We start from the raw sequence: 13,461 nt of genomic DNA, 5'->3' as shown, positions 1-13,461 counted from the left end.
TACTGATTTGTGAAAGCAGTGCCATGATGAAAAGATTTCACAAGAGGGGGCTAAAGAATTAACTAATGTCTTGGTTAATGAATCTTGGGTGGGGATTCAGTGAAAATCTGAGAAAGGAAAAATTTTAAAAATCCCCAAGAAATTAACATCATATGGGGTTTATGTTTTACACCACAAAAATGAGTCCACTAAATTTAGTGTCCTAACTTGAACAGTTTTGGTCTGTTTGCACAGAAAAAAATATTTACAGTATGTGCAATCACATCTACAGAAGAACATAGGAAATTTTTACTCCATGGCCAGCAAGAGTTTTTTTTTTCTTTTTACTGGGTAAAAAGAACTATTAAAAAAAATCATATAGTATTTGATAATACCAAAGTACAAGCAAATACATTGTGAAACATCTGTTTCTTTTATACAGTAACTGTACAATATTTCACATATGGAGGCAAACTGAATGCATTCAATGACGTCCCCTTCAAATTACTTGTTAAAGCTGCTTTTTCTGTCCCCTTTAAACCACAGATAAAAAGATGATGAAGAACACGCAACTTTACCCACTTTAGCGGACCCACATTACAACAAAGGATCATTTTCCTGGAAGTCTTTCTGATGTGAAAAACAGACAATATAGACAGACAGGCAAGCAGTGTACCCTCACTGCCACTGCAAAGGGACTTTTTGAAGTAAGGTTCTCTACAAACAGATTTTACTTATATAGTGAAGAATATTCCACTGTCTATAGTTTATTTAAGCTTATTTGAGGGCAACTTCTTAGTACTGAAAAACAGCATTATCATCATAGCAGCAGGACATTGACCCCTGTGGTCACCTGATTTACCTGTGGCAGGTTAGGGTGTTATGCCTTGTGTTGTGTTTGTATAGGATGGTTTACTAAGGCAGGGGGCTGGACTACATGATCTGTAGAGTTCCTTTGCAGCCCTACTCTTCTATGATTCTATGAGGAGGCAACTCAGACAAGAATAAATATGAATGTGATTTTAAAGCACGTACTAAGATAACAAATAGCTCTTTGATTTATCTAAATGAAAACTGGGTTTGGACGAAATATAAAATAGGAAGACACTTTCCCTTTAATTTTTTCTATGTATTGGGAATGAGAGTGTGTAATACATGAAGTATGGCCTTTTGTTCTTTCAAAGCTAAAAGCATCTGCTTGGTAAGTCAGATTTTTACATGTTAAAATAGGCTATTTTCTGTTTTATAGTGTTTTTGTAGAAAGTAGATGGACTTACTAGATGTCTCCCAGTAGATGTACAGGAGACAATATTTCAAGCAGTAAAGCACTGAGCTCTGTTGTAATAACCTACTGCACACTAACTGCAGAAATAAGTAACAATTCTGGGATAATTAGAAGGGGAGCAAATAGAGATTTTTCTCCCTAACCTACGTATTTTAGACATAGGACACCTGCTAAAACGTTGAGTTGAGGTCAACTGCTATTTATCCCTCAAAAAAGGAAATGCCACATTTGTTTCCATAAACTGCATCAAGATTAGATTTTTTTCTTTACTATATGCTGTGAAGTGAATTCTTAAGAGGAAGTAACGTTATGGGCTGCTGTTTGCTTTTGACCTCCAAATCAGGACACACAAGAGAGCTAATAATGGTGCATTGTTTTATACATGTTCGTTTTTATATTCCCATTCTGAAATGTTAGCTGTTGTCTCAAATAAAATGCTCCCAGGGAAGTTACATGGATTGCACAGTATTTTTTGGCAACAGTCAATACTTTGGCAGCTTTGGATTAGTGAGGTACATTCTCTATAACTTGCAACCCTCCATCACATGAAGTTGCTTGCTGAAATGTTTTGTTACAGTAATGTGATGCTTCCTTTCATCCTAATACTGTCAGAATCTGGATTGAAAGCTACACTGGACCAACAATATTTTCACAGAAATCAAGTCGTTGAGCTCAATGGATGCTGCTCATCACCTTCCTGATCTGATGATAGATGGAAACAGCACTACCCTTGCCCTGGAATGCTGCAAACAACTTATTTTCTTGTTCTGCTTGATTTTCCTGTGTATATTGTGTGAGCTACTGATAAAACTCAGTAAACTGTTCTTATATAGGGAAGCAACATGTTTGGCTTAAACATTCACTTAATTCAAAGTGCTGCAGTTACAAGGTTACATGAAGCTGTGCATGTTCACACCCGAGGCTCTATCCTGTGAGAAAGCTCGAACAGTGTTTGCTGGTTGTCAATGACACGCAGGTGATGGACATATGGCTTCAGCTCTTGATGCTCTTTAGGAGGAACTTCATTGCCTACAATTTGAGAAGGAAAAAAGGAAATACCTCAGAGATCATTTTTCTGACTCCTTCTTGCTTTGCATTATCATAAAGGCTGAGCCAAGGTCATGGGCTATCTCCATACATCTGCCCCCATTGTGCTAGGTGCTGCACAAATACAGAACAAAAAGCAGCTCAGTGACCAAAAGGACTTACAATTTAAGCTCCAGATATGAGATGGGGTTCTGATAGCAGGGAGTATGAGGAAATAACATGAATTTGCTGATTAGCAGAATAGGCAGTGGTTTAAGCATGCCAGCAGCCTAACTACTGTCAAGTTTTTTTCTGGTCAGACTTCATGGTGAGAGAGTGTTTAAGGAGAAGTATGAATGAGAACAATGGTTTTGCAAATGTTTATGGCACCTGCTCCCCAGTGTGAGGGGCAGAATAGGAGAAAGAATGCTGGTGCTTGTTCAAAAATGTAAAGATTGGGTAATGGACCCTGGCAACCTGGGCTGATAGCAGGCACCCAGGGCTCAAAACTATTTCATTTTACTGCCTAAATGGCACATATGTTACCACAGTTTCTTGCCACTTGCACACAAGTTTGCAATTCAGCTCTGGATCCCCAAGTATGCACACATCCACTGAGCAAATTGTGTATTGTCAGTGGGCTATGCTTTGGCCAGGCAGGTACACAGTACAAAAAAATAACCCAGTTACATCCATAAAGGTAGGTAAGTCCCAAATTATAGTCACAGAAAAACCATAACTAGCAGGTGTGAGGAAGAGAGGGGGAGCCCTTCTCTATTTTAGCCCAGTACCTTTGTGGCTTGGGTATTTGCCCATGAAGCGAGATACCCAGGTTCCTGGCCCCCAGTAACAAAAAGGGGTACTGAGCCCATTCCCTAGCACAGTGCTTCACAACCACTAGGCCAGAGGCTAGACATGATACAGGTTCTTTCTTAGCCCTCCTCTTGAAACTTGAATCTTAGGCAGTGAAGAGAGGGAGGTTAGAGAAGTGTGCTTAGAGAAGTTGAAGAATCTCCTTCCTGGGAAACTTTCAAGAGCAGGATAGACACTTGAGCAGGGGGCTGGACTAGATCACTAGATGGTATCATAAGGTCCCTTCCACCCCTACCTTCCTATGATCCTAAGCTACAAGGTGATTAGCTCAGTGAGATGGTTGCTGTCTTACATGGGATGGACCCAGGGTTCTGGGCTGGGCCCCTACTCTCAAAAACATCTCCATTTCTGCAATAGGTGAGTGTAGTGGGTTGCTGCCTCAGGGCCTCTTCAATAAGGCTTTTGGTCCCTGAGGTCTCTCCACAAGCCCCAGTAATAAGCAGTCTTTTAACAAATAAAAGAAGTAAACCTAAAGCCCCCTTATTGTCTTGGACACTGAGAGGGGTCCTGTGTGGCTTCAGCCTTTCCAGAGCAGGCTTGCCCTCCAGCTAGCCCAGAAGTCTCCCATCCTGGTGCCTGACACCAGTCCCTTTGGTTTTTCTTGCTGAGGTTTGTGACTCCTAGTGAGCCTCTCCTCCATTAGCCTTCACACAGCTGCAGCCTGTCAGTCAGGCTGGCTGTCTCCCTGCAAGAGGAGGGCTGGGAGAGACTGGGCAATGCTTAATGTTTTGCAGGGAAGTGGGCTCAAATCCCTTCTGGATGAGGGGGATTTAGAACCCAGGTCTCCCACTCCCTAGGCAAGTGCCTTAACTAATAGGCTACTGGTACAAAACACAGAAGAGCTTATTCCCTTTTACTCCTCCTCACCTTGGGTAGAGCAAACAGAATCCCAGATTATGCACAGGTGTCAAAAACTGCAGTTATGTTGCTGTGTATGTGCCATTTAGATATGGAAAGTGAAATAGGATTTTGCTGTTAGTTTACACAGTTGATTTTTCCAGAGATTAGCAGAACTGAGATCAAATTTTGGCAGAATTCCACAAGAACAAGGTCAGTGTAGATGCCCAGGGAAGATCCTTATCCTGCAAGCAACGTAGAATAGAAGGGGACTGAAAAACCCAGGGCCTATGAGACTCTGAAATGGTCCCTGGCTTCGGCCCCTTTTATGACTCCTACTCTGACATGCTGCCAATACCAAAGGGGAAAGTGGGTGGCTAGATTTATAGCAGCAAAGGACCTCATACTAAGACTATGTCAAACACATCCTTTTATGCAGAGCTGGCATTAGAGCTGCCATTAGCTACCTTAGCTCTGCCTGTGGGAGACTGGCAGAGCTAAGGTAAGGATCCATCCCTTTTCCCACTCATATGTTTGATGAACTTTATAAACTTAACTTAGACTAGGATTGTAGGCAAGTGCCTGGTGGCTCATCCCTGAAACTGGGTCTGCTTTCAAATAAGCTTGTGGAAGTCCCCTTTGTTCTGTCCTGTCACAGCACATAAGGTCCTTGAGGGAACCCTTCTGGACCACAGCCTTTAAACAAACATAACACAAATACATCAGAGCACATGGACCCTGAGCCATTTCTCTTAGATCAGGTGAAACGTGTCAGCATGGAATAGATAAGAGGACCACTCTTCAAAGCTGCTCTGTCAGGCCTCCAGTTTTGATCTCAGCTATGCTTTTGATTCCTGCTAAGGTGATGGAGATGAGAGATGTGCTGTTATTTCCTGAGAGTTCTCATGAGAGGAGAGCTTTAAATAAGCATCAGAGGAAACTGAAGCATGGCCTGAATAGCAAATGAAGGTGGTGTCTACTACAAACACTAGTCCAGGCCCTCAAGAAAATGTTTACAAAAGTACTGTTAAACACACACACCCCAATAAGCCTAACTTCATTGCTCTTCCACAGACAGTGTTTTACTTCAATCACATCCCTCATCTATACATTCTCCATTTAGTTTGTCAGCTGTTCAGGGTGCTGATACTGTCCTCCTATTTGTAAAATATCTAGTACAAATTTAGTGCTATGGAAATAGTAACATGGCAGTGTGAGCATGGCTAGTTCTGCATGCCACTACTACAGGCATTGGAGTGCAGCACCTGTCCACACACTCTTTTTAAGTACCTGGATGATTTGTGAAGTACTTAAAAAGAAATAAGAGATAATTGGTGTAGTAATACACAAGAGACCTTACAGTTCTTGGGGAACAGATTCCACCTTCTCAGCAAGTGTGCTGAACACACTGAAAATTATTCAGAATTCAGAGTGTCATTAGCACCTTAAATTGTAAAAGGCTGAATAACTGTATAAGTGTTCAAGCTGCTATGGCAGATTTCTGAAAGACTATTATTTGTTTTCCAGATTTAGTGTAGAAAATATTATTACCATTAAAATGGCATTTCAGTATTTCTTGGCAGCATCATCATCTTCTAAACCATAAAGATTTTGGCCGGCTTGCTTAATTTGTAAAGCATAGCTTATAAACAATAACAATGTCCCTTGCTTAGTTTTATCTGAACTCTTTTCTGTGGTAGGATGCCTGCTGCTCTTAGTCCAATTTATGGGACGATGCAGTAGAAAAATTCACATTTGTGAAAGCTAAATAAACCCATAGGAAAAGGAAGCTATCCATAAAGACTCAATAAATATTCAGTGAATTCATTTAATGCCTAAATGAATTTAACAAAAAAACTCAAGTGCCTACAGGGATATGTGCATAAGCTGTTTTTTAAATGCCAGCCTCACAAAAAGGCCAAGCCTGTGGTAAAATAACATAATAATGACATACTTCAAACTACCAGATTGTGTGATAAATCTTGGGTATTAAACCTGGATTTATGTTGCAACACAAATTGCCATTTGCAAAACTGCAAAAGCGGTTTAAAAAATGTCATTTATTTGCAGATGTTCTATTTAAAAACAAACAAACAAAAAAAACCACAGGGAAACTTGAAATAACAGAAATATTCAGGTTCACAGATAAATATTTTTGTTCAATAAGTTATTTCTGCAGAGTCTGAATGAACAGAGTTAAAATAAGAGATGGACATAACTATTTGCCCTTCTCTTTGTGCAAAGGGAAGTAACTGGATCATAACTAATACACAGACCAGCTGCATCAAGACAAGCATGGCCATGTGGTATGTGGTGCTACAGACACGTCTGTGGTGCCACGTACCACACATTGAGCTGTTTTCTGTGCTGCAGGGGAGCAGCACAGGGGTTTTTGGATATCCTGGGGTCAAAAAACCCATGCAAACCCCCCCCCAAAAAACAAAAAGCGGAGCAGTGTACACAGGGGCAGCATGCACCACTCAAAACTGGAGCCTGGCCAGGTAGAGCCATGATCTGGCTGCTGGCCAGGCTCCAAGTGGCTGGATTGCTGTTATTGCAGCCACAGAAGCCCCTCCAGGAGCCCAGGTAAGGCTGCTGGCTCCTGCTCAGTGCTGGCCCCGGCCTCCCCTACCCCACCTAAAGTAACCTGCCACATGCCAGAGTGCGTTCCCCAGGGACAACTAGTGTTGGCACAAGGTGTCCTGCTGCTAGTTGTCCTTGGGGAACCAAACATCCACGCTCATTTGGACGTGGCCACCTTGTATAAATAGACGACACCCTGCAACCGGCAATATTTTGGGCCAAATGTTTACAAGCTTTCCTAACTGTAACTTCGGTATTTGTGCACACATTGTTTTGCACACTAAAATGTGCCAATATAAGTTTGACAGAAGAGCCACTGCACTACAAACAACCCCATCTTAAATGGCTCAGAAGGCATAAGAAGCTGTGGGATATCTCCAGTGACCTTCTGGTTTTATCTTCTTGGCTGGGCCTACAATGCTCTGGTCTTATGAAGCAGTGTGGATAGGTGAATATGTGTGTTAGAGATCATGGGAACACACCATTCTGTGACAATTTGGGTTCTTCTGTAGTCTGTAAAGTAAAATTTGAATTTCACCAGTTGTTGTTGCACTTAGAATCCTAAGTTGACTCTTCCAGGGTAACATCCGCTTCTTTGGTTAAAACAACTGGAAAATATGATTAACTTTGAAGTAAACCTGAGTCAGGAGAGGGAAACAGATGATAAACCTGGCAATAAACCTTTTGATATCGCTGAATATTTTATATGCCCAGAAGTGTAACTAAGGAGAGAAACTGTCTACTCACCAAATTGGTTATTCCTGCAATGTCTCAGTGATCGAACAGTATCCGCAATCATGTGCTGTAGTGATAAAATACACAAAATATCAGTGAAAAAAATTCTGCTTGGGATGCTGTTGCTATAAAACACTTCTCTAGCCCCATGCTACTGAACAGCAATAGCAGCAACACTGGAAAACATGGGCAGCAAAGCTTCAACAGGGGAGGTTTCTTTTTCTTTTTTCTCCCTTCCCATTTTTTTTGGTTCCATATTAACATACAGTTAAACAAAGTTATCTCTCTCAGGTTCCTTTCACAGAAGGATCTTGTTAACATCACACAGATTAAATGAGAGGGACTTCCTAGGCATCTATGGAAACTTGCCTGAAAAAACAGACATTTAATTATTTCTCTATTTCTCTTTCTTTTCAAAGAGAAACTGGAAATCCCTTCCTTTTCCCCCTTATGCATAGGATAGTAGTTTGTGTTCAAGTATATTATTTGAGTAGTAGGCTTAAAACTGCTGCACAGCAAATAGACTTGTGACAGAGATACAAGATGTAATTTCTCTGATAAGGATTTATGCAGGTTTAATCACTTATAAATTGGTGAAGATGTTTCCCTTTTCAACCAAAAATTGATGCAGCCTGCAATGAAAGCATTAAGATCCATATGAGCCTATCAATTCTGAGTAGTAGGGACTAATATTTAGAGGGTTAGAGTCAGCTATAGCTCCACTTGAAGTTAAAGGGCCCTCTACCCCTTTAAAATGGCTGTGGAAGTCTTCAGTACCCAAAATACTTGTGGGTCCACTGGATACAAAGGTGATACATCTTTCTGACACTACAACATCTATACACTACAATATATTAATCACACACTAAGTAGTACACTTAATAATAAGTTAATGACAGAACTTCTGCGTATCCATTAAATTAGTTCCTATAGATGAGAGAATGCCAAGGAAGAAAGCTCGGCTGTGGGTGTATTATTAAGAAAGCCTGGCATTAAATGAAGGATTTGTTTTTAACTCTCCGTGATGAATACATGTAAATTGATTAATATATTTTACAAGGAAGTTATGAAATGGCGGCTAGCACAAGTAGCCTTTAATGTGCTAATCAGTCATTTGCCTGAACAATCCAGAATATGAGTCAGTCCAGGTTAATATATTTGAACACCAAGTTACACTTAAGAAAAATCTGTATTAGAAGAGTTGATCATGTGTCTCATGTGGTTTAGATTTTAATTTATTTTTTCATCCTACTGCCATTCCCTACTAGGGGGAAAAAGAACTGAAACTTAAAAAAAAAAAAAAAAAAAAAAAAAGAATCCCTGAAAAAAAAAAAAAAAAAGCCTATGTTCAGGAGGCCACTGGAAGCTTGACTCTTGATCCTAGCAAAGGTATTAATAAATGCTTACTGTAGTTCCTTAAGACTTGCAAGGTATTTGCCTTCAGACTTCATTTCAATTTGATGGTAAAGCTAGAAATATCTCTTAACTTGGACTCATTCTCTAGATATCTCATAGGTGAATAAAATGTAGATGGCTGCATTCAAGGTTATGAGTTCTACCAAGCCAAATCAGTATTATGCAGGTTTATGTGCCTCCCGGCAGGTGTTTATATTCAAATTGGTGCAGCAAGAAGAGGGACTTAAAATACATTATCGATAGCAAATTAAGTTTTATGGGTTTTAATAAGAGATAAGTTAAGGTTTAATTAAAAAAATAAAAACAAACTGCATCTGTCTTGTGTTAATGTCCTAAAAAATTCCAAGAAAGACTAAGTTAGATGCTCATCATGCGTAAACTGACATAGCTCCATGGAAGTCAATGTAGCTTTGCCAAGTCATACCAGCTGAGAATCTTCCCCTGAGTCTATATGTAGCATTAATTTTGCCTTACAACTTAAAATGTAATGCTGTAAAAGCATTTCACAAACTGAGTCTATCATTGAATCATAGAAAATGAGGGTTGGAAGGGACTGCAGGAGTTCATCTAGGCCTATCCGCCTCCTCAAAGCAAGACCCTCTCCAACTAGATCATCCCAGCCAAGGCTTTGTCTAGCCGGGTCTTCAAAACCTCCAAGGATGGAGATTCCACAATCACCCTGGGTAACCCATTCCAGTGCCTTACTACCCTCCTAGTGAGAAAGGTTTTCCTAATATCTAACCTAAACTTCCCTTGCTGCAACTTGAGACCACTGCTCCTTGTTCTGCCATCTGCCACCACTGAGAAGTCTAGCTCCATCCTCTTTGGAAGCCCCTTCAGGCAGTTGAAGGCTGTTGTTAAATCCCTCCTCAGTCTTCTCTTCTCCAGACTAAATAAGCCCAGTTCCCTCAGCCTCTCTTCATATGTCATGTGTCCCAGCGCCTAACCATTTTCGTTGCCCCCTGCTAGACTCTAATTTGTCTACATCCTTTCTATAGCGTTGGGCCCCAAAACTAGACGCAGACTCCAGATGTGGCCTCACCAGTGCCAAACAGAGGGGAATTACTTTCCTTGAGCTGCTGGCAATGCTCCTATTAATGCAGCCCAGTATGATGTTTGCTTTCTTCACAACAAGGGCACCCTATTGGCTCATATTCAACTTATTGTCTACTGCAATCCCCAGGTCCTTTTGTGCAGACCTGCTGCTTAGCCAGTCAGTCCCCAGCCTGTACCGGTGCATGAGATTATTCTGTTTTAAGTGCAGGCCTTTGCACTTCTCCTTACTGAGCCTTATGAGATTTCTTTTAATCCAATCCTCCAATTTGCTGAGGTGTCTCTGAATTCTAGTCCTACTCTCCAGTATATCTGCTACTCTACCCAGCTTGGTGTCATCTGCAAACTTGTGGAGGGGGCATTTCATCCCGGTTTACAGGTTGTTGATGACACTATATAAAGTTTTAATTTGAATGGGTGCTAATTTTCTGAGGTTTATGTAGGCTATAGAGCTCAAATTAAAGCCACAAAAAAACTTTTAAAGTTGGTTTCACATTCAGGAGAAGATTCACACATAGTATATTGAATTGAGATAGTTCCATGTGAGTCATTGAACCTATGCTTATTTTCACCAGTGGAGAATCTGTCCCAAAGAGCTTTTAATGCAGTTTTTCTTGTACTTGATCACACTTAGAACCCAAAGGAAGAACATACTGAATTAGGCCAGCAGCTCTTTACTGAATATGCATAATTTAAATAACCAGCCTGCAATTAACAGTAATATGCAGCCTATGGAAACAGTACATTCTGTTCTCTCACCTCCCTCAAAAACCAAGAGGAAAAGATTAGTTGCCTAGAGAAGGGTAAGTTTAAGACTAGAATAATGTAGCATATTCATCTTTTCAAAATCACATTAAGAGTGATTAAAATGTTCCTTCAGAAAATATATTTTCATGAGAACAGCATATGCTTGTGTTCCTTTAACATATCAGTGATATAATATCACTCTTCCTGTTACCAACAGGAAGCTCGCTTGATTTCTTTGTTCCACTTTATGTTCCATTTTGATGGAGTAGAACATAATCACAATTCTCCCCTCTTTTGTGGCTTTCACATTGTTCTTCTCTGACTCTGCCTGACTCAACTATAATACTGAACACCTGCTAATTGCTCTACAAAAAAAAGCTATTTGCTAACCATTTAACAAGTGTTTGCATAACATTATTGTGATGGATATGGAGGACATAAATCATTCACACTCAACTGGTTCTTAGAAACGGCAAACATTCTTAACAGATGATTATTAGCGCTAGTTCCGTAGTTTTTCCCAGTCCAATTCATAAGTATACTCAGGGGAAAATTTGGGGGCACAGTCCAGCAAGTCCTTCCTTATATATGTAGTTCTTACTATTAGGACCCAATGGGAAAGAATGGGACCTTAAAGTAGCAGTAGACATGTGTCAGCCACCACTGCTAAAGGAGACATACAAAAATAGGTCACGGCTGATGAAGAGAAATACTGTACGAACCTATCTTTTTACCAATTACTTCAATAAATATAACGTGAAGATGATTTAAAATACAACAGTAAAATTTATGTAAGATTTTCATCCATTTATTCCCATTTTGCCATTCTCACTTTAAAGCAATAATGATGGACATAGATTAATCTGTAAAACTGTCATCTAGACCCTAAAAGATATAACATTAAATATAAGGAGCAATCCACCTAGCTTTTCCTACATCTGGTCTGTGATGCCATTAAACTCGCACCTAACATAACAGCACAAAGCTTTTCTTCTCTTAGTGATTTTTTTTTCATAACAAAAACCTCCAAAACTTATTTAAAATTGGACCTAATGAAAATCTGAATTCCATAGCAAAGATGTTTTATACAACATAAATTTCTGCAAATTAAGGATTTGGGACTCATACTTTTTGCAACAGCAGTTTCACTCTAGTTTGCACAAACTATTTAAAGATAAGGATTAGTAGCCTAATTCTGCAACAATTAAAGTCAATGAGCATCTTATTTATTCTTCAAGAGTGAAGTAAGTTTACAGAATAAAGAGGAACATAACACAAGTGGTCAGTGAGATGTTTGCCAGACTTTTTTCTGGTTTCATGTCCACAAATTAAATGCTTCCACATCCGTATAAACCAGAACTCCCCTTACACTGGCTAGGTCTGCACTGCACTTTTACAACAAGTTCCTGCTCTTTACTTTAGGTAGGAATAGTCAAGTGTACAGGACTCTGGGCAACCACTAAAGTTGCAACCACACCATTTCATTTTTCTCAAAGCAGATCTGGATGAAATGCTGGATAAAATACTGTTGACTGCAAATACTAGTTTTTCCCTGTCATCTACATATACTAGGACATCTCCACTGGTGGTAGAGACTCCACTGGTGAAACTGTATTGGTGAAGCAGTCCTAGGGGCTTTACAAAGCATGCCTGGTATAGACAAGGCCTTCCTCTGATTACAAAAACTGAAAGGCCTGATTAAGACTGGTCAGTATTCAGTAAAATTATATACAGACTTGGAACGATCTTTAGTAACAATTAAAAGTACATCCGAGGCTAGTTCAATTTACATATTAATGAGAAATAATTCCAAGAGGCAATAAAGAAGAACATGCTAATGAGTTTTATGCAAACGTGTAAAGGTCAAACTGTTAATGGACTTGGGATAAGAAAAACCCTTTATTAAATGCAAATCGGCATAAAAGCAGCAACAAGAACAAGTAGAAGAATCTAATAGAAGACTTAAAAAGGCCATCACAGAGGTTATGAAGTCAAAGTTAGGGCTTGTCTACACTTGAAAGTTAATGTGAATTAAGATAGGATATGAATTTAAAGCATAATAGGTGGTTCTTGGATAATATATGTGGATACTATTATTCTGGAAAAGGAGTGTCCATATAAGGCATTAATCAGGAAGAAAGAATTAAACTTATATCTGTTTACAAGGTCTAACTTTGGATTCAAAAGGAGAAAACTGAATTGTTCTACTGCTTTATACAAAAATATGCAGTGAACAGGTTAAACAATCATTACCACATCAAGTAAAAGACTAAAGCAGGTAGCAAGATCTTTTATCAACTTTCAACAAACATCATGCACACCGGAAATAAGAAAAAGTCTGATGTCTTGCTAATAGGGATGACTTTCCAATACGTAAGGGGGTTTTTTTGATCATGCTTAATCACATAATAAATATCCTTATCTACATAACAAAGCCCTGCTGGCAGAGCTACAATGGCTAAAGGTGTGAAAACAATCAAAACATCACATCTGTGCAACTCTTCCAGAAAAATGCCTGTTGGGGACACAGTTATGCTGACAAAAAGGCTATTTTTTGCTGAAGGGCATCTGCCCTTCAGGGCACAAGTGTAACTCTGGTGGTAGAAAAGGTTCCTGTCATGACCCAAAAGGCATGCTTGTGTGTGTGTGCTTCGGCATCAGAATTATCCACGTTAAGTTGCAGAGCATTGCACGGGAGTTTCCTGTAGCAAGAGGAAACCCCTGTGCAGGGACCAGTTTCCCACCTTTTCTGCAGCTTCTTTTGCAGAGTGCATTGCTCGAGTTGCAAGAGGAATGCACGGTGCAAAAGAGTTCCCGCCACCGGTATGCAAATTTGTTCCCCGTGATTGGCTAGTGCTAAATTATTCACACGTGGCGGCTAGCGATTGGCCTGTTAGCTGTATAAGAGGCTTGAGCAGTTTCCGCCC

General features: G+C 39.9%; 1 protein-coding gene across 2 annotated transcripts in view; it reads right to left on the bottom strand.

Annotated features, from left to right (window-relative positions):
• Positions 1 to 707: 707 nt before the first annotated feature.
• RAPGEF5 (Rap guanine nucleotide exchange factor 5) overlaps positions 708 to 13,461 on the bottom strand; it is a 265,239-nt gene continuing 252,485 nt past the window's right edge. For both annotated transcript variants that reach the window (XM_025210018.1, XM_006028585.3), the window contains 2 exons: positions 7,331 to 7,385; positions 708 to 2,293 (listed from right to left, as the gene is read on the bottom strand). In XM_025210018.1, the coding sequence (XP_025065803.1) occupies positions 2,175 to 2,293; positions 7,331 to 7,385 (174 nt within the window). In that variant the 3' untranslated portion in view covers positions 708 to 2,174. The remainder of the gene's footprint in view (positions 2,294 to 7,330; positions 7,386 to 13,461) is intronic.

The sequence above is a fragment of the Alligator sinensis genome, unplaced genomic scaffold, assembly GCF_000455745.1.
Source record: "Alligator sinensis unplaced genomic scaffold, ASM45574v1 scaffold1112_1, whole genome shotgun sequence".
NCBI classification, from domain to species: domain Eukaryota; kingdom Metazoa; phylum Chordata; order Crocodylia; family Alligatoridae; genus Alligator; species Alligator sinensis.
Note: the sequence above shows the minus strand (reverse complement) of the source record. Positions and strands in the feature narration are given on the sequence as shown.